General features: G+C 44.3%; 1 protein-coding gene across 2 annotated transcripts in view; it reads left to right on the top strand.

Annotated features, from left to right (window-relative positions):
- Positions 1 to 21,356, top strand: part of cryba4 (crystallin, beta A4) — a 34,951-nt gene extending 13,595 nt beyond the window's left edge. For both annotated transcript variants that reach the window (XM_060909143.1, XM_060909144.1), the window contains 6 exons: positions 16,296 to 16,461; positions 16,957 to 17,000; positions 17,156 to 17,274; positions 20,454 to 20,595; positions 20,879 to 21,021; positions 21,188 to 21,356. In XM_060909143.1, the coding sequence (XP_060765126.1) occupies positions 16,962 to 17,000; positions 17,156 to 17,274; positions 20,454 to 20,595; positions 20,879 to 21,021; positions 21,188 to 21,335 (591 nt within the window). In that variant the 5' untranslated portion in view covers positions 16,296 to 16,461; positions 16,957 to 16,961 and the 3' untranslated portion in view covers positions 21,336 to 21,356. The remainder of the gene's footprint in view (positions 1 to 16,295; positions 16,462 to 16,956; positions 17,001 to 17,155; positions 17,275 to 20,453; positions 20,596 to 20,878; positions 21,022 to 21,187) is intronic.
- The last annotated feature ends 490 nt before the right edge of the window (positions 21,357 to 21,846 follow it).

The following is a 21,846-nucleotide window of genomic DNA, read 5'->3' as shown; positions in this document are numbered from 1 at the left end:
CGCTGTTGCCTCACAGCAAGAAGGTCTGGGTTCGAGCCCCGTGGCCGACGAGGGCCTTTCCGCGTGGGTTTCCTCCGGGTGCTCCAGTTTCCCCCACAGTCCAAAGACATGCAGGTTAGGTTGACTGGTGACTCTAAATTGACCGTAGGTGTGAGTGTGAATGGTTGTCCGTGTCTATGTGTCAGCCCTGTGATGACCTGGCGACTTGTCCAGGGTGTACCCCGCCTTTCGCCCGTAGTCAGCTGGGATAGGCTCCAGCTTCCCTGTGGAACAGGATAGAGCGGCTAGAGATAATGAGATGAGACATTCAATATGTCAATATTTAATAAAATATTTGTATTAAATATCTACATTGTGTAAAAAACGTATAACAAATCATAAAATATACAAAAAACATATACCGGTATACAGGATATTACACGGTGACGCGAAGATATGAAGTTTATTTTCAAGTGGTGAATATTGTTCAGCATGAGAAGATGAACTTCATATCTTCATGTCACTGTGTAATATTCTATTATATAGACACATCCACCAAAAAAAAAGCAAGTTAAAAAGAATTTTAATTTTGAATCAATTTGCCGTTTTGACAATGCATGTCTAGTCAGCGGGAAAACAGGAGGATTGATGTCATTAGAGTGAAGATACCAGGAATTATACATACTGCCACTTTTTCCATGGAATAAAAACATGTACTTTATTCCCTTCTAGTGGGTTTATTGATGGCATGCAATGTTGTTATCATATCGCTTATCCTCCATGTATTACGCCACTCTCCCCAATGGAGAATGAGCATGCAATATTGTTATAATATTGCACGTTGTCAAGACAACACAACGTCACACGTCGGAGCTCATGTGAAGATCCAATGACAAAACTTTTTCTGCTGCGCATGCCCAGAATCATTGCTTTGTCCACAGGGAAAGAGAGAAGACAAGGCTAATCCAGTGCTAGGTTTAAGTACTCAATAAATAAATTGAAACGAAAGATGCACTGAGCACCCAAAAGGCTATCAAAATGTAATGGTATATTCTTTACGCATATTTACAAGAGAAAAACATATAAAAAAAACTGGAAAAGAGACGTGTCAGAGATGTAAAACTTCTGTGCTAGCAAGTGACTGTGACAGTTTGTAAACAAACATGGTTATGAGGTTTGCTTAGTTAAAGCCAGAAGATTTTGAGAGAATTTTGGCTGCCAGGTCGCTCCGTTGTTGAGTTTAAAAGTAACTAAGTAAATTACACAGGGAAAATACTAATAATATTCAGCTTGACTGCGCTAGCATTGGCCTTCGCTAACACTACACCGGCTGGAAGGTAACTGCACTACCGCGCTAACAGCACCGAGTTGCAAGTAAGCTAGCGTTGGCCTTTGCTAATGCTACTTCTATACTGGCTGTAAGGTAACTGCATTGCCACACTAACAGCACCGAGTTGCAGGTAAGGTAGCATTGGCCTTTGAGAATACTGATATGAAAAGATTATGTATAATAATAATAATAATAATAATAATAATAATATTGGCTGGCTTTTTTTCATGGTCTATCAGATATATTCCATTCAGCTAGCATGATATTGAACTCATCTCTCATCTTCGACGAGTTCAATATCATGCTAGCTGAATGGAATATACCTGATAGACCACTCAAAGCCAGCCAATATTATTTAAATGCGTCACCCAGAACTGCGGAGTATTTTGTACTACAAATGTGAGTTTTTCAACACGAGAAGATAAACTTCATCTCTTCAAGCCAATATGTGATTTTCTTTTTATTATATAGACACATTCACAAACAAAAAGTACCCAAATTTATCAAAACAATTAATCAATTTCCTTGTGAATGACATATAGAGATTTTTGTTATGGTTTTGGTTATCTATGTCCCGGATTAAGTTTGTATGAAAAATACAAGTGCCGTATTTCCCAGTAAAACACTCGTTTCCATATATCATACATGAACACTATAACAATGAAAATAACCCAACAAAATATTCATATACTGACCTGGAAAGCTAGCTAACATACAATCACACACTATGCAGAAGTAGTATGCTGCTCTGGAGTAGATCCATTACTTACCAGCTACTTTATTAGGAACATCTGTACGTTCATGCAGTTATTTAAATCATCCAATCTGGTGGCAGTGCAAAAACTCATGCAGATACAAGTCAAGAGCTTCAGGTCATGTTCACATCAAACATCAGAATGAAGAAAAAGTGTGATCTCTGTGACTTTGATCGTGGCATGGATGTTGGTACCAGATGGGCTGGTTCGAGTATTTCATAAAGTGTTGATCCCCTGAGGATTTTCAGATACAACAGTCTCCAGAAAATTCCGGTGACTGTTGTGTGTGAAAATCCCAGGACAATTGTAACAGAATGATGTGAAAACCAGAAATCATCCTGTGATTAGATAACTGTATGAGTGTACAGGTGTTCCAGAGAGTGTGTGTGTGTGTGTGTGTGTGTGTGTGTGTGTGTGTGTGTGTGTGTGTGTGTGTGTGTACACAGTATATATCCCATCCTAAAGTAATGCAACTGCAAAGCCAATTCTTTTTGCTGGACACTAAAAACATTTGGGTTTGAGATCAAAAGATGAATACGAGACAATAGATTTCAGTTGTTTATTTTTGTCCAGCCGTGCCCTGTTAGATTAATTGTTTAAACAATTAATAGCTCTGAAAAATCAAAATATTCATATGCTCTACTCGAAACGATATAGCTCGCTAACATAAACGGGCGGCATGGTGGTGTAGTGGTTAGCGCTGTCGCCTCACAGCAAGAAGGTTCTGAATTCGAGCCCAGTGGCTGACGAGGGCCTTTCTGTGCGGAGTTTGCATGTTCTCCCCGTGTCCGCGTGGGTTTCCTCCGGGTGCTCCGGTTTCCCCCACGGTCCAAAGACATGCAGGTTAGGTTAACTGGTGACTCTAAATTGACCATAGGTGTGAATGTGAGTGTGAATGGTTGTTTGTCTCTATGTGTCAGCCTTGTGATGACCTGGCAACTTGTCCAGGGTGTACCCTGCCTTTCGCCCGTAGTCAGCTGCGATAGGCTCCAGCTTGCCCACGACCCTACACAGGATAAGTGGTTATGGATAATGGATGGCTGGATAGATGAACAGCTAACATAAAATGAAACGCTTCTATGCAAAAAAAGAAAAAGAATGCACCCTGCTGGGAGCTGCTCCTGTTGCTCTCGAATAGAGCCATTACATGTATGTATTTACATTAGATTAGATTAGACTCAACTTGATTGCCATCGTGCAGAGTACAGGTACAGGGTACAGGTACCCGGGCGTTGCTCAGGTTTTGCAAAATTCTGGGTTGCCCCCGGGCTTCCATGTCAAATTTGGTGAAGATCTGTCGAGAAATGGTGATGTTAACCCAAGACAAACAAAAATCCAAACATCCACCCGGGGCCTGTACATGAATTTTGTTTATATTTGCAAAATTCCAGGTCATCCCCAGACCTACTTGCCAAATTTGGTGAAAATCTGCCGAGAAATGGCAACGTTAGCTCAAGACATATTTACAACCCCAAATCAGAAAAAGTTGGGACAGTATGTCTCATCTCATCTCATTATCTCTAGCCGCTTTATCCTGTTCTACAGGGTCGCAGGCAAGCTGGATCCTATCCCAGCTGACTATGGGCGAAAGGCGGGGCACACCCTGGACAAGTCGCCAGGTCATCACAGGGCCGACACATAGACACAGACAACCATTCACACTCACATTCACACCTACGGTCAATTTAGAGTCACCAGTTAACCTAACCTGCATGTCTTTGGACTGTGGGGGAAACCGGAGCACCCGGAGGAAACCCACGCGGACACGGGGAGAACATGCAAACTCCGCACAGAAAGGCCCTTGCCGGCCACGGGGCTCGAACCCGGACCTTCTTGCTGTGAGGCGACAGCGCTAACCACTACACCACCATGCCGCCCCATGATAAACATATTGAAGGAAACTTTATACTTTACACTTTCCTATGTGCCCACTTCCAAATAATATATTTTTTAAAATATACTCAGCAGTCTTTTATAAAACTAAAATCCATTCAAGGATTTTAGTGCGTCCAGTAGTTTGTTCTTTAGGGTGGCTGAAAACTTTAGCCTTCGACCTCCGTCAAAAGTTTCTGAAATGCCTCAAATGTGTACTTTAGCTCTTTGGGGTAGCTGAGGTTCAGTGCATAAGTCAGGCTAAGAAGAGTGGAACATGCCCATGCTACATTTCCTAGACTACTGATCAGCCTGACACCCTCCAGGATGATTCCAACATCTTCAGCTGCTGAGGCATCTGCCTTCTTGATGACACAGATTTTCATCAGATGCTGTGAAGATCCAGATCCCGTGTTTTGCTGGACACTCATCTCTTGCTCTTTCTCTCTCTATTTGGCATGTCACTACAATGACATGGCCACTGACTTCCATTAGAGTTTCTCGGGAACATTACAGGCGTGGTTTCCCGTTACCTTTGACTGGATTATTATAGAAGTTTCCTTCTCTTAATCATTCACACACATGGACAATTTGGAGTAGCCAGTTAACATCACTGCATGTTTTTGGTCCATGAGGGAAACCAGAGCACCTGGAGTAAACCCACGCAGACACGGGGAGAACATGGAAACTCCACACAGAAAGGCCCCCGTCGGCCACTGGGCTCAAACCCAGGACCTTTTTGCTGTGAGGCGACGGTGCTAACCACTGTATCGGTCATCTCCTCCATCCTGTAAAAATCAGACAATGCTGTTTAGCGTCGTGAGGGCAGCTGAAATGGTACCAATGACAGAAAACACTTGACTGGAAGGTTTACACGCATCAGAACTTTATGGGACCAGATCACCTCTATGCCACACAGCATTGATGCAGTAATTTGTGGTACAGGCAGTGATGGGAATAACAGCGTTAGAAATAAATGGCGTTACTAACGGTGTTTTTTTTTTTAGTAACGAGTAATCTAGCTAATTACTTTTTACATCGTTATAACGCCGCTCCCGTTACTTACAATAAAATGCTATGCGTTACTTTATTAAAGCTGTTTTCATCTGGCATGCTGCTCGTTCAGCCTTTTTTTACTCTGCTTTAATGTGGGGCAGGGGAGATGCGAGACAACGGCATAGTAAGCCAATCAGAGTAGATTTGGACAACATACGTAGGTAGGCTACGTCTACTGTACTACTGCGCACACTTTCAATCAGAAGACACAGCGATGGCGAGCGGTCAGCCGAAGACTGCATTTTCAAATTGGAAATACAGCCATTACTTTTCATTACTTGAAATAAAAGGCAAAAATGTCTACGTGCAATGCACATTATGTCGAGGAACAAAGCGTTTGTCCTCGTCAGTGGCCAGTAATTCAAACCTTATGAAACACGTAAGTCATTATGTGTTTCATAAGGTTTGAAACACATAATGACTTATGTCATTGTAACAGTTCCCACTAAGGGTGGACCACAGAGGACGGCAGGACAGAGATCAGGTTTGTACACTACGGCTTTTATTGCCACACTTTTCAGTGAAAACAATACGGTTAATGCAGACACACACACAACCGGCATCTGGTTTCGGGATGAGCTGCTCTGCTCTTGCTCTCCCTCCTTAAATAGGGTGCGGTCACTGGGAATACACACACAAACACAGGTTAATTGCCATCAGGTGTAGTGATTCTGCCACTTACCTTCCCTGACTCCGCCCTCCTGTCACAGACCGGCGCTTGACCACGTCCCCGCTGCCACATACCCCCACCGCCCGACTCAGGCCGGGCGGCCATCCGGCCCGCAGCCGACTCCCCCCCCTTGACGGGAGAGGAAGTCCGCCACGACCATCTGCGCCCCCAGCCTGTGGACCACCTTAAAATTGAAGGGTTGGAGTGCCAGATACCAACGGGTGATCTGCACGTTGGCATCTTTCATGCGGTGGAGCCACTGGAGGGGCGCGTGGTCCGAACAGAGGGGGAAAGGGCGCCCCAGCAGGTAGTAACGGAGGGCGAGGACCGCCCACTTGATCGCCAGACACTCCTTTTCAATGGTGCTGTAGCGCCCCTCACGCACTGACAGCTTCCTACTGATGTAGAGGACGGGGCGGTCCTCCACCTCCTGGGACAAAACTGCCCCCAGCCCTCTGTCCGACGCATCGGTCTGCAACACAAAGGGGAGAGAAAAGTCAGGGGAGTGTAAAAGTGGCCCCCCACACAGTGCAGCCTTTACCTCTGAAAAAGCCCGCTGGCATTGCTCCGTCCACTGGACGGGATCTGGGGCCCCCTTTTTAGTGAGATCAGTCAGCGGGCTGGTGACGTCTGAATAATTAGGTATAAACCTACGGTAATAGCCAGCCAGCCCCAGGAACTGTCTCACCCCCTTTTTGGTCTTGGGCCTCGGGCAGGCCACAATCGCTGCCGTCTTATTAATTTGGGGACGCACCTGCCCGTTGCCCAAGTGGAAGCCCAGATACCGTACTTCCACCGGCCCAATCGCACACTTCTTTGTGTTGGCTGTGAGCCCCGCTTGCCTCAGCGACCTAAGGACGGCCCTCAGATGTTCAAGGTGCCTTGGCCAGTCATTACTATAGATGATGATATCATCTAGATACGCGGCTGCATACATGGTGTGGGGGCGGAGGACTCTGTCCATCAGCCGCTGAAACGTAGCAGGCGCCCCAAACAGCCCAAACGGAAGGGTGACGAATTGGTGTAAACCAAACGGTGTGGAAAAGGCCGTTTTTTCTCGGGATAGGGGAGTCAAGGGGATCTGCCAATATCCCTTCGTCAAATCCAGTGTCGAATAAAAGCGAGCAGTGCCGAGTCGATCGAGCAACTCATCAATACGAGGCATTGGGTACGCATTGAATTTAGACACTGCGTTGACGCTTCTGTAGTCCACACAGAACCGGACCGACCCGTCGGCCTTGGGTACCAAGACCACCGGGCTGCTCCAGTCACTGTGGGACTCCTCGACGATGCCCATTTCGAGCATGGTCTCAAGTTCTTCCCGAACCACTTTTTTTTGTGTTCGGGTAGTCTGTAAGGGAGGCTACGCACTACTACCCCCGGGGGCATCTCTATGTGGTGCTCTATGAGGTTAGTGCGACCGGGCAGGGGCGAGAACACATCCGAAAACTCAGTCTGCAACTGGGCGACCTCCGTGAGCTGGGTCGGGGAGAGGTGGTCTCCACAGGGGACCGGAGGGGTATGTGATGTCAATGCCCCTTTTTGAACCTCCGGCCCCAGCTCCGCCTTCTCCGGAACCACTGACACCAACGCCACGGGGACCTCCTCCTTCCAGAGTTTAAGCAGATTGAGGTGGTAAATTTGTAGCCCCCCATCCCTGTCCGTTCGCCTCACCTCGTAGTCGACGTCCCCGACTCACCGTGTGACCTCAAAGGGTCCTTGCCACTTGGCGATCAATTTGGAGCTCGAAGTGGGCAACAGTACGAGTACTTTATCTCCCTGTGTGAACTCCCTAAGGCGCGTACCCTTGTTGTACAGGCGGGCTTGCCGTTCCTGGGCCTGCCGCAAATTCTCCTGGGTTAGGTGGGTGAGCGTGTGGAGTTTTGCGCACAGGTCCATAACATATTGAATTTCGTTCTTGCTTTGTGAAGGTCCCTCCTCCCAATTTTCCCGCAGCACGTCTAGGATGCCGCGCGGCTTACGCCCATATAATAATTCGAATGGGGAGAACCCCGTGGAGGCTTGGGGAACCTCTCGCACTGAGAACAACAAGGGCTCGAGCCACTGATCCCAATTACGTGCGTCCTCACTTACGAATTTTTTAATGATATTTTTGAGGGTGCAATTGAACCGTTCCACTAAACCGTCCATTTGTGGGTGATACACACTGGTGCAGATCGGCTTAATCCCCAATAACCCATACAGTTCGCGCAGTGTCCGTGTCATAAATGTAGTACCTTGATCCGTCAGAATCTCTTTCGGGATTACGACTCAGGAGATGACGTGGAAGAGTGCCTCTGCAATACTGCGTGCTGAGATATTGCGCAGAGGCACCACTTCCGGGTATCGCGTTGCATAGTCCACCAGAACTAATATAAAGCGGTACCCTCGTGCTGACCGATCTAATGGCCTGATGAGATCCATCCCAATTCTCTCAAATGGGGTCTCGATCAATGGAAGAGGGCGCAAAGGCGCTTTTGGAATGGCCGCTGGATTTACTAACTGGCATTCGCGGCATGCCGTACACCACCTACGAACATTGCCGTGAATCCCCGGCCAATAGAATCGGGCCATTATTTGGGCTAGTGTCTTATCCTGCCCTAAGTGTCCAGCCATGGGATTAAAGTGAGCTGCCTGGAATACCAATTCCTGGCGGCTCTTCAGAATCAAAAGCTGTGTGACTCGCTCTTTAGTTTGAGTGTCCTGCGTCACTCGGTATAACCTATCCTTCATAATCGCGAAGTAGGGGAAGGACGGGGTGGCGTTCGGCTGGAGCGTTTGACCATCGATTACTCTCACTTGGTCAAACGCATGTCGCAGAGTCTCGTCTCGCGATTGCTCTAATGGGAAATCTGCGAGGGATTCCCCAAGAGAGAGAGGAGGGGCCGGCGGCTCCTCACTCTGACGCGGAGATGACATAGACGGCTCTGTGACAGCTGCTCCCGCCAAAGCGACACCGGGACCTCCCCCCGTTAAATGGCAGGACCCACTCTTGACTAAGTGCATCATTAAATCCCGAAATCCTGGCCAATCAGTCCCCAAAATTAAAGAGTGGGTTAGGCGAGGATTAACCGCTGCCTTCACTATAACTTTTTCCCCTCTGAAAAAAATGTGGACTGACACCAAAGAGTTGCTGTGAACGTCCCTGTGCACACACAACACCTTCACCCCCTGTGCTCCCCCCAATGCCTCGTGTTGCACCAGGCTTTGGTGAGTTGAGGTCTGATTACAGCCAGAATCCACCAACGCCTGATATGTATCCCCTTGGATACTCACCGGTATGCGATACGCACCGGCCCGATCGAGGGCGGCCTCTGGCGCGTTGGGGATCCGAACCACCGTGCCCACTTCCATCGCCATGCACTGCTGTTGAAGGTGGCCTGGCTCCCCGCAGCGCCAGCAAACTGGCCCGGGCTTTCCCTCTGCACGGGTGTTCTGGGGCTCACTCACCTGAGGGGGGGGAGAGACAGACACAGAAGGGAGAAACGGGAGGGCACCGCGGGTGCGGTGGGCCGGCTGGGGTGGTGCTGGCCCCCGCCTCCGTGGTGGGGGAATGGGGCGAGGACGGGACACAGGAGGAGGGAGAGAGAGCGAGAGAGAGAGAGAAGAGGAGAGAAGAGAAGATACCGTCTGCTGTCCTGCCGCCGGGACAGCTGCCAAATGGTCCTCCACCAGCTCGACTGCCTGATCCAGCGACGCCGGGTGGTGGCACTGGACCCACTCCGCGGTTCCTGCTGGCAAGCGAGTGATGAATTGTTCCAGCACCACCTGGTCGATGATTCCCTCGGCGTCGCGGTTGTCGGCCCTCAACCACCACCAGCAGGCGTCCCGGAGCTGCTGGCCAAACGCGAACGGCCGGCCGACTTCCTCCAAGCGCAACGCGTGGAAGCGCTGGTGCTGCTGTTCTGGGGTGCGCCCCACACGCTGGAGGACGGCCCGGCGGAGGTCTGTGTAGGCCAGCCGGCGGTCGGCGGGGAGCTGTAGCGCGGCCAGCTGTGCCTCTCCCGTTAGCAGGGGGAGGAGGCGCGCCGCGATTCTGCGATTTGTTCGAAGAACGTGATGAACGCCTCGGGGTCGTCCTGCGGGCCCATCTTGGTGACGGTGAGGGGAGACGGGCCCGCGGTAGGAGCGCTGGTGGACCCCGCCGACGCGAGGAGGTGCCGGAACGCCTCTCGGTCTTCTTGCTGGGCCAGCACCAGGGCCTCGAAGCGTCGCTCTTGTTCCTTTCGGAGGGTGACGAGCGCCTGGTGCTGGCTTTGCTGGGCTGTGGCGAGGGCGTGGACCAGGTCGGCGAACGGGGAGGACTCCATGGGGCTGATCGGCTGGTGCTCCACTTCCTGGGTTTCGGCACCACTGTAACAGTTCCCACTAAGGGTGGAGCACAGAGGACGGCAGGACAGAGATCAGGTTTGTACACTACGGCTTTTATTGCCACACTTTTCAGTGAAAACAATACAGTTAATGCAGACACACACAACCGGCATCTGGTTTCAGGATGAGCTCCTCTGCTCTCGCTCTCCCTCCTTAAATAGGGCGCGGTCACTGGGAAGACACACACAAACACAGGTTAATTGCCGTCAGGTGTAGAGATTCTGCCACTTACCTTCCCTGACTCTGCCCTCCTGTCACAGACCGGCGCTTGACCACGCCCCCGCTGCCACAGTCATTAAACTCAGTCATTAAACACATTTAACATTCACTTTTATTATGATTACACTAACTGAATTTGATTTTTTTTTTGGGGGGGGGGGTAACAAAATGTAACGGAATAATTACTTTCCATGGTAATTAGTTACTTTTATGACAAAGTAACTCAGTTACTAACTCAGTTACTTTTTGGGAAAAGTAACTAGTAACTATAACTAATTACTTTTTGAAAGTAACGTGCCCAACACTGGGTACAGGAGCCCCAACCAAATATTGAGTGTATAAATGAACATACTTTTCAGCAGTTGGACATTTCTGGATTGTAAATCCTTTTTTGATTGATCTTAGGAAATATTCTAATTTTAGATGCTGGATTTCTGATTTTCATGAGCTTTAAACCATAATCATCAAAATTAACATTAAAAAAAAAATCTTGAAATGTTTCACTTTGTGTAATAAATATTGAATAAATAAAAGTTTACCTTTTTCAATTAAATTACAAAAAAAAAAGAACTTTTTCCATGATGTTGTACTTGTTTGTAATGCACTAGTACTGTACATCTACACAAACTGGAGTTTTGCATGACGTCTCTTAAAACTCTCAAAATGACCTACATGGTAGTTTTATAATAATAATAAAAAATTCCTGTCCTTAATGATATTGCGAAACATATCACTGTAACAACTTTTATGCTCGGGCAGTGGGGAGCTGACAGTTCAAGATGTGCTTTATTTTTTCACAATGCGCTTTTCAGTGGCTTCACTGCACACACAAACACACGTTGGTGAACACGGCTCTCTCTCGTTACTGGCCATCTGAAAGACACGTTAATCGATAGCCAATAATTTCATACAGGTGTAACTCCTCGCATGTTACCTGCTGGTTCAACCCGACTCCTTGCCGCTCACAGCCAACGCTTGTGTACGCCGTCATTGCCACAATCACATGTATGTCTGAAAAAAGAAATACATTTTTAAATCACTAGTATACTTTAAAGGATATCAGAAGCACCATTTTATTGATTTTAAATGTGAAAAAAATGAGGTGTTTGAAAGTCACAGTTTATGCCATGCCTCACTCTGCTTCTCCAAATATGCTACCCTTCTTGCAGGATCAGCATTCCAATGAGCCCTGTATACTCTGTATCTCAGCTACTGACATTGATTTAAAAAAATTGGATGAAAAAAGTATTAATGAGGGAGAAAGGGAAAAAGTATGCCCATATGAATAATGTGTGTTGAGACATACAGTGTCTTGCAAAAGTATTCATTCCCCTTGGTGTTTGTCCTGTTTTGTCACATTACAAGCTGGAATTAAAATGGATTTTTGGAGGGTTAGCACCATTTGATTTACACAACATGCCTACCACGTTAAAAGTGAAAATTGTTGTTTTATTGTGACACAAACAATAATTAAGATGAAAAAAAACCCCAGACATCTGGAGTGTGCATAGGTATTCACCCCCGCAAAGTCAATACTTTGTAAAGGCACCTTTTGCTGTAATTACAGCTGCAAGTCTCTTGGGGTATGTCTCTATTAGCTTAGCACATCCAGCCACTGGGATTTTTGCCCATTCCTCAAGGCAAAACTGCTCCAGTTCCTTCAAGTTCGATGGGGTGCGTTGGTGTACAGCAATCTTTAAGTTATGCCACAGATTCTCAATTGGATTGAGGTCTGGGCTTTGATTAGGCCAGTCCAAGACATTTTAAACATTTCCCTTTAAACCACTCCAGTGTAGCTTTAGCAGTATGTTTTGGGTCATTGTCCTGATGGAACGTAAACCTTCGTCCCAGTCTCAAACCTCTGGCCGATTCAAACAAGTTTTCCTCCAGAATTGCCCTGTATTAAGTGCCATCCATCTTTCCTTCAGTCCTGACCAGCTTTCCTGTCCCTGCAGATGAAAAACATCCCCACAGCATGATGCTGCCACCACCATGCTTCACTGTAGGAATGGTGTTCTCAGGGTATTGGGTTTGCGCCACACATGGCATTTCCCATGATGGCCAAAAAGATCAATTTTAGTCTCATTTGACCAGAGAATCTTCTTCCATGTGTTTGGGGAGCCTGCCACATGCTGTTGGGCAAACTCCAAATGTGTTTTCTTAGGCAATGGCTTTTTTTTCTGGCCATTCTTCCATAAAGCCCCGCTCTGTGGAGCGTATGGCTTAAAGTGGTCCTATGGACAGATACTCCCATCTCCACTGTGGATCTTTGCAGCTCTCTCAACGTTATCTTTGGTGTCTTTGTTGCATCTCTGATTAATGCCCTCCTTGCCTGGTCTGTGAGTTTTGGTGGGCGGCCTTCTCTTGTCAGGTTTGTAGTGGTGCCATATTCTTTCCATTTTGCTATCATGGACTTAATGGTGCTCCATGGGATATTCAAAGTTTGGGACATTTTTTATAACCCAACCCTGATCTATACTTCTCCACAGCTTTGTCTCTGACCTGTTTGGAGGCTCCTTGGTTCTCATGTTGCTTGCTTAGTAGTGTTTCAGAGTCAGGGTCCTTCCAGAACAGGTTGATTTATACAGACATCATGTGACCGATCATGTGACACTTTGATTGCACACAGGTGGATCTTAATCAACTAATTATGTGACTTATGAAGTGAATTGGTTGGACCAGCTCTTATTTAGGGGTTTCATACGAAAGGGGGTGAATACCTATGCACACTCCAGATTTCTGTTTTTTCATCTTAATTATTGTTTGTGTCACAATAAAACAAAAAAAAATTGCACGTTTAAAGTGGTAGGCATGTTGTGTAAATGAAATGGTGCTACCTCCCCAAAAATCCATTTTAATTCCAGCTTGTAATGTGACAAAACAGGACAAACACCAAAGGAGATGAATACTTTTGCAAGACATTGTATGTCGACTGATGATGATAATGGTAACTGATGATGGGTACTGGGTAACTTAGTTGACAAGTAACATAGTTGACAATTTCCCTATTTTGACCCATAATTTCAATGGTAGGCCTTGCTTGGTGAACCACATGTCATTTTCTTGAACAGGTTAAGGTCAGATTTGAACATATAATTTAATTAAAGTCATTAAAAATTTGTAAACCATAGCAGTGTACATAACACGCTTGAGGGTCAAATAATATATTCAGCGACAATGTTCTATTAAAGAGAAAATATTGGAAAACAAACAAATGAAAGGACACGCCACAGTTCAGCACTACCACAGAGGAACATGACATCATGTGATGCTGGTCACATGATGTTGGGACAAACCATTTTTTAGTTGCGGGGGGAGTTCTGTTGGCAACATACTTAACAGAACTTTTGCGGACATTAATAAATTAAGATATTTAAATTATTTAAAGGATAAATCAATTTTCAAAACATTATTTTTCTTCTTATATTTAGACTTTTGAAATAAAAAAAAAAGTTGTTGTTGACTTTAACGGTTTTTATTCATTATTTTGAAGCCCAGACTCCCTCAACTGAAAAACAGACACAGCAAAAACCGTCAGTTTTGGAAAAACATGACAACTTTCAAGCTAAATGAAACATAGGATGCACATAATATTTGTGTGATATTTTATTAATAGGTAAAATATGATATTTTTGAGGGTGGCACGGTGGTGTAGTGGTTAGCACTGTTGCTTCACAGCAAGAAGGTCCTGGGTTTGAGCCCAGTGGCCGGCGAGGGCCTTTCTGTGTGAAGTTTGCATGTTCTCCCCTTGTCTGCGTGGGGGTGCTCCGGTTTCCCCCACAGTCCAGTGGAGGTCTGTGAGAGGGATCTGATGAAACAGTGGAAAGGTGCTCTTTCATTTGCTGTCAGGTGAAAACCTTGAATTCTGTTTGTGTGTATTTTGTTCTATGGGTGCTTTTCTGTTCGCTTTTGACCTAGCTGATGTTTGTCAGCTATTTTGACACTGTTGGTTTTGTAAAGAATGTAATTAGGTACATTCTCTAGTAATGCTAGGTACATAATAAGAAGAAGCCTTTATTGCACACTCAAGCACAGTGAAATTCGTCCTCTGCATTTAACCCATCTGAAGCAGTGAACACATGCATGCACACACACAAGTGAGCAATGAGCACACACACATACCCAGAGCAGTGCACAGCTATGCTACAGCACCCGGGGAGCAGTTGGGGGGTTAGGTGTTTTGCTCAAGGGCACTTCAGCCCAAGGCCGCCCCATGTTAACCTAACCACATGTCTTTGGACTGTGGGGGAATCCGGAGCACCTGGAGGAAACCCACGCAGACTTGGGGAGAACATGCAAACTCCACATAGAAAGGCCCCTGTCGGCTGCTGGGTTCAAACCCAGAACCTTCTTGCTGTGAGGTGACAGTGCTAACCACTACACCACCATGCCATCTATATGTAACTAAAGATGCATTTCCACAAGAAAATGTGATTGTGCTGCACTGCAAAACAAAGACAAGTGACGGATGGATATGTGTGTTGGATGAGTCATTGAGAGAAGTATGATTACTCTCTGATGAAGCCTGACTGACCAGGATGACTTTTTTTTTTTTAATTCCAAGACTCCATTCATTTCAATAGGGAAAAAATGCCGGGAAAATGAGTCCATCTTTCCAAACATTGAACACAAGCACACTAATCAGGCACAGGATGGATGAGTTGAAGTTGGTTTGGGGTAAATATCTCGGAAACTGCAGGAGAACAAGCACAGAAAAACATGGTGTAATGGATAGTAAGCGGTGTGACGGATTGCTTGCGCAATCACACTAATAAGCTAACTAGCTATATAGAAAATAAACCCCAGGCTTTAGCTCCACTTGGCTTGCGCCACATGGCACCAAAAAAGTGCTGTGATTTTCTGTCTTTTCTAACTCACGTACATGTGTCTGAAGGGAAGGGCTGTAGAAGGCTTTTTCCATTGGGACATGTGTTTAGTAATAGAAACATGTGTTTGGCACACTTGAAACTGGAACAGGCTGTTCTGATTGCTACTTGTTTTGGTTAGTTAAATCCTTGAGATTTATCTTTGCTCGCATATTCTGCTCTCTGCTTAGTGAAGGGTTATGCTGACCAGTAATGTCTTTCTTGTTTTCATAAGATTATAATCCTAACAGGTGATGTAATGGTATAGTACATAATGTCTCTTTTCTTTCATAAAGTAGTGTAGTCTAAACTAGTGATGTAATGCTTTAGCACCCATTTACGTTCTCCTGTCATACATAGATAACTTAGTCTCGTCAATCAGATCATCATTATCCAATCGTATAGCTACAACACACTCTTGAATGTGAATATATACTAATGTTTGTCCTACAATAAACTGAGAAACATCTCTGAGCAGCTGTGTGTGTGTGTGTGTGTGTGTGTGTGTGTGTGTGTGTGTGTGTGTGTGTGTGTGTGTGTGTGTCAGTGATCAATCCGTGAGGCAGAATCTCTTAGATGGCAGGTCTACATTCCTAGATCATCCTTTGTCAATTCAACCTCCTTCAGTACAGACAGATCATTTAGTCTAACAGAAATTAGCAAGAACCTGTTTAGAACATAGGCATAGTGTCTTTCTAGTGGACTGACACCATGGAGTTTAAATATTTGCCCTGGTTGAAACAAGTTTTCAAGCACTTTATTGTATTGTGTTTGTTTTGATACCAAACTAATCCCAAAGAGTCATTGTGTGCTCATATTGATTGCTTTGAACATGAGAATGAATGAGAAGTTATTGCATTACACAGGTATTATCATGCTGAACATGTTGAATAAACAATAAGTACTACTCTTTGAGTCTAACAAAACGGAAATGACTTGATATCTACGGTATGTAGTGAGGCATGAGGTTTGCATTAAATTATGAAAGCCTGCCAGTAATCACCCAGAATATTTTATTCCCACAGTGTGTACATTCATACAGTTCAAACAATCACAAAGCGGCCAATGTATTGCTGGCTGTGGAGCAAAGACGACAAGCGAGGGTTTGATTACACCTTCATCTCACCGTCCATGGAGCCTCCAGGCATAATGTAGCATTTGCACTTCTGCTTTTCTAGATTTATCCCTGCCTTTGTTAGCAGCACAATGGAAGCCCAGCCCAACCCATTGGTGCTGAGTTGGGGCTTTTGGCTCGGCCCTTTGCCAGGGGAGACTTTAAAAGGATGGTAATGCATGCCAGGTTTCACTCTCTCATCAGGACATCCTGAGCTTAGTTGAAGCGAGGTGAGTACCTGTCTGCTCTCCCCTCAGCTCTCCTTCCCACTGCTTAGCTAACTGTCCTCATCCTCATCCACACCTAGTGCTAAATATGAGGCAAGGTTGGCGTAAGTAGGGAGCATGTAGTGTCTTTAGACTCCAACACCAAATGTATCACCATAGTGCTTTTAACCTTGTATGGAGTAATTCTTATTCATATCTTTAATCTTGAAATAGCTTGCTTTTGAACAATTATTCAAGGTTTTATGACCAAAAAGTATGCCTTTATAAATTCGGTGTGGTAAATAATATAACTGGCATATGCATTTGATGACTCATGGCCTAATTTATTTGGTCACTGACTTGCAAGTTTATATTAGCATTTACATCAGGTGAGGGAGTTACATTGCTGTAGACATTTTTTTTAATGCTGCTGAACCATTTATAACTCAGTGGGGTTTTTTTTTTTGCCATGTTTTACTTTATAATTCATTCCATTAAATTTCATGCCTTTTGCTACAGACAAGATGAATCATCATTGTACCAAGTTTTCTGGCCACTGGAAGGTATGCTTATTGATGTGTCATGGATATTTTAAGTTTCTTCTACCAAAAATAAGTAAATTCTTTGTCTTTATTCATAGGAATTTTTTAGTTCATATCTGATTAGCCATGGCCAAGATGCACATCTTGTTTAAAAGTGCATAATCTCTGTCTTTTAGATTATTGTGTATGATGAGGAGTGCTTCCAAGGTCGCCATCATGAGTTCACCTCTGAGTGTTGGAATGTTATGGATTTTGGCTTTGAGAGTGTCCGCTCTCTGAGGATAGAAAGTGGAGCGTAAGTGCACAAGTTATTTCGTCACAAGAGAGGGTGGTATTTGTTTGGTCATTGTTGTGAGGACTACAAAAGTACATTTATTTATTTTTTTAAATAATTTATAAAATAAATATGGTTATTCCAGCCATAAAAATATTGGGCCAGATTATGAGAATATGTATTCAAATCACATAATGGGTTTTCAAATCCATCGCTGTTGGGGGGAAAATGTATAATATCACATCTATAGCTTTCAAATACTGTTGGCTCTCAACAAGGGCTGGATTTGAGGGGGTTGTAGGGAGATATCTGCCAGGTTTAACAAAAGGCCAAAATCTTCCCCCTTATAAAACCAAACATAATAAATCAGGACATTTGAGTTTATAATTATTTAACCTACTGCATGGGCTTAATAGATAGATGGCTAAATGATTGATAGCTTTTTTTAGCTAAATTTTTTGCAAGACTGGGTAAGTCTGGTGGGCCACCCATAGGGGCTTTTCACCGACGTCACAGATTTTTGTTTTTCATGCAGCGTCTGCCATATTGCTGGGCAAACAAAGAAACATTGCCATGACAGTTAATAATGAAAATCAAGACGAATGCAGTCAGTACAATCTTTCTGAAATTATTAAAAATGTATATTGTACCAGCAGATCGCACTACATCCAAAAGCTGAAACATGCAGGCATCACAGATCAGTATAATTTACCCACAAATGTATTTATTTATTATTTATTTTGCATGCTGCTCTGTGTGTGTGTGCTCATTGTTCACTTGTGTGTGCATGCATGTGTTCACTGCTTCAGATGGGTTAAATGCAGAGGAAGAATTTCGCTGTGCTTGAGTGCGCATGTGACAAAAATAAAAGCTTCTTCATAATTTACTCACAAATGTATTTATTCCACTTGGACCAGCCACCAGATTTGGGATACTACGACGTCATGAATTATTTAATATTTGGGACTTCTAAGTACCCCAGAGAGATGTGAAAGGCATACAAATGTACAGATGCCTACCAGTATTTTGAGACAGGTTTCGTGCATGCCAGAATGTTATGGGGAAATTCCTGATAAAGACAAATATCTTATTCTGGGAGGCACGGTGGTGTAAGTGGTTAGCACGGTCACCTCACAGCAAGAAGGTTCTGGATTCGAGCCCAGTGGCCGGCGGGGGCCTTTCTGTGCGGAGTTTGCATGTTCTCCCCGTGTCTGCGTGGGTTTCCTCCGGGTGCTCTGGTTTCCCCCGCAGTTCAAAGACATGCAGGTTAGGTTAATATGGGACGGCCTTGGGCTGAGGTGCCCTTGAGCAAGGCACCTAACTCCCAACTGCTCCCCGAGCGCTGTTAGCATGGCTGCCCACTGCTCTGGGTATGTGTGTGTGCTCATTGCTCACGTGTGTGTACATGTGTGTGTTCACTGCTTCAGATGGGTTAAATGCAGAGAGGAATTTCACAAGTGTGTGATGAATAAAGTTGTGCTTCTTTCTTTCTTTCTTTCTTTCTTTCTTTCTTTCTTTCTTTCTTTCTTTCTTTCTGACAAAGGTAAGCTCAAATGTGGACTTCTATTAGTAATAAACAAGCCAGGGCCTAGATCTAGCATATTTTACTGTGTTTAGCTTAGTGTACATTTTCAGTACATAACAAACATGCTGCTAGTCTAGCCAAGCATTAGATCTTGTAAAATATATTGCGTCCAAAGCCCGTATCCAGATAAACATTTTAACGTTCATACATTTGCCATTTGGCATGTTTTTTGTAGTGCAGAGCTGCTAATTGTGACAGGCTTGTGTATGTACCAGTAGACTGTACTGAGCAGTGCCAGACCATGCAACCTGTTAAAAGCTTTACTACCTAGACCAAAGTTCTGTCCATGTTATGCCAACTTGCAGACTTGTTGAATGTTACCTTGAGGACGCCTAGGCTAGATCTAGATTTAAGGGATTTTATATACCTGAATGGCCTTGAGCTATAAAAAGTATTAGGAGAAATAACAGGTGCACAGAGCTTTCATAATAACCTGATCACCATCATCATCATCATCATCATCATCATCAATTGACACGCTATAGTGTCTCAGATCACACACTCTGTCCTAATACACACACGCCAGAGATCATCCAAGATTCGCATCCATACAGGAGAACAGTGACGCAGGTAGAGTAAAAAAAGCTTGATTTTAGTTGCAGTGGAGACAGATGGGCTTCTCCAGATATGTTCCAACTTCCAGAATGCAGGCCATGCAAGTGCCTTCCTTCTAGCTAAATCTGAGGAGCTAGATGTCAACATTGAACCTAAGTACCTGAAGTTGTCTCCATGTTTGATGTTTTCTCCACACACTTGGAGAGGCTGTTGTGGATTGCAGTTGATGGTCATGTATTCGGCCTTCTGTACATTGATAATCAAACCCAGACATTCTGCTGCAGTAGATGTCCTACTTAGTTGTTCCTGTGCTCTGGAGATGGAACTTTCTATCAGCGCTATATCTTCAGCAAAGTCAAGGTCATTAAGAACTTTGGCAGGGTGGTGTCTGGATTGGCGAGGATTTCTTATGACTCCAGATTCATTTTCCACTGCAACATTTGGTATCAGATGTTTGATGAGGATTATGAAGAGAAATGGGGCTAAAACATCTCCCTGTAGTACCCTGGTTGTTACTTGGAATGGTTCAGAGAAGTTCCCTTCTGTCATAACACTCTGGGAGTTGTTGTACAGTACACTGATAGCTCTAACTATTGCTTCTGTTTTGCTGTAGTGACGTAGCACAGAAAACATCTCCACACAAACGAGAATGCTTTGTTGGCATCCAGTCTTCATGTTTAACTGCAGCTTGCCATTTTTCTCATCTTTTTGGGTTCACTGGGAAGAGGTGAAAAGTTAAACCAGGCTGATGTCCACGTCTGTTATTACATCCAAAACCACTACAAGTCTCTGGCATTGTTCTTTTAGATGTAACTTCTACATGTTTATTTGTAGATATTTACTGAATTGGGCTTACAATCACTCACGTACACTTGTGCCGGTCATTGTCAAACACAAAGCTTGCCCGGCAACATGGCTGCATAAACAAATCCGCAGTTACGATGACGTCATGTGAAAGGCCCCTATTGATTAAACCCATCATCCAACTTCAAATTATTTTGCAATTTAACCACTGCCCTAAATGACTGGTCTAGTGCTTACTTTGCATAACCCTTCATAGGTGGGTGGGCTACGAGCACCCGTCTTTTCAGGGCCAGCAGTTTGTGCTTGAACGTGGTGAGTATCCTCAGTGTGATGCCTTTGGAGGAAGCAACGCTTACCATATTGAGAGGATGACCTCCTTCAGGCCAATCTCTTGCATTGTAAGTTTTAAAAGCTTCTACACTCTAGCACTGCAATCCTCTCCAATACGTGCAGATTCAATCGCAGGCAATGAAACAAATGTGAATTGGGGGGAAAAAAACTAGAATCTCTTTTGGTTTCCTTTTTTTAGGCATTCTGTACATGTAACTAACTGGACTGTCATATCTGAGTGTGATCCTATCTGATGACTAGATTATCTCTTTAAAAAAATTACTCTTATGGAAGGAAAAGCTGTTAGAAGGCTCACCATAAATATATATTCCTTCCGATTAATTCTTCCAGAACCACAGGGAGAGCAGGATGACAATCTATGAGAGGGAGAACTACCTGGGCCGCAAGGGGGAGCTAAATGATGACTACCCCTCATTGCAGGCAATGGGCTGGTGCCATAATGAAGTAGGCTCCATGCGCATCCACTCTGGAGCGTAAGCATCACTTTATCTTCGAAAATATGAGTTTGTGTTCTAATTATTTGCCAACTAATAATGTTTTACAGATTTGCATTTTAGTTGCTAATATGTTTTCATGTTTTTTTTATTTATTTCAATTTTATTTGCAATTTTGACTTTGCTTTTTATTTTCATGTGATAGGTTTGTGTGTTACCAGTACCCTGGCTACCGTGGATATCAGTACATCATGGAGTGTGATCGCCATGCAGGCGAGTACAAACATTTCAGGGAGTTTGGGTCCCACTGTCAGACTCCTCAGATCCAGTCTATCCGCCGCATCCAACAGTAACTTGACCATTCTCTGTCAACTTACCAACAGAAAAAAAATAATTCCCCAACTCCCTATTGATCTGTACTGAAATAAAATGTCTTTCTTAGAGCTCAGACAATAGACCTCAGACTACTGTTTTCTGTCAAGTGCGCAAACACAACAGATAACACTGCAGCCATGTTATCCTCACATACAGAACAGTTTGAAACTTGGATTTCAAGGTACTAGTTACTTATAACCCAACAACAAAAATACTACTACTACTACTGCAACTAATAATAATAATAATAATATGAAGAAAAAGCATTGACAAGCTAATGTACCAGTACCAGTATATACAGTACCAGGACTGGTAATGTCCAGTACCAGTCAAAAGTCTGGACACACACGTTTATGTCAAGAACTGCTCAACAAAGTAAAGAAAAATGACAGTTCATTATTACTTTGATGATATGAACTGATTTTTAATTAATAAAAATAAAGAAAAAACATTTAACTAGAAGGTGTGTCCACCTTCTAGTGTGTGTGT

Source organism: Neoarius graeffei, chromosome 25 (assembly GCF_027579695.1).
Source record: "Neoarius graeffei isolate fNeoGra1 chromosome 25, fNeoGra1.pri, whole genome shotgun sequence".
NCBI lineage: Eukaryota > Metazoa > Chordata > Actinopteri > Siluriformes > Ariidae > Neoarius > Neoarius graeffei.
The sequence above is the reverse complement of the archived record's forward strand: the minus strand, read 5'-3'. Positions and strand labels throughout refer to the sequence as shown.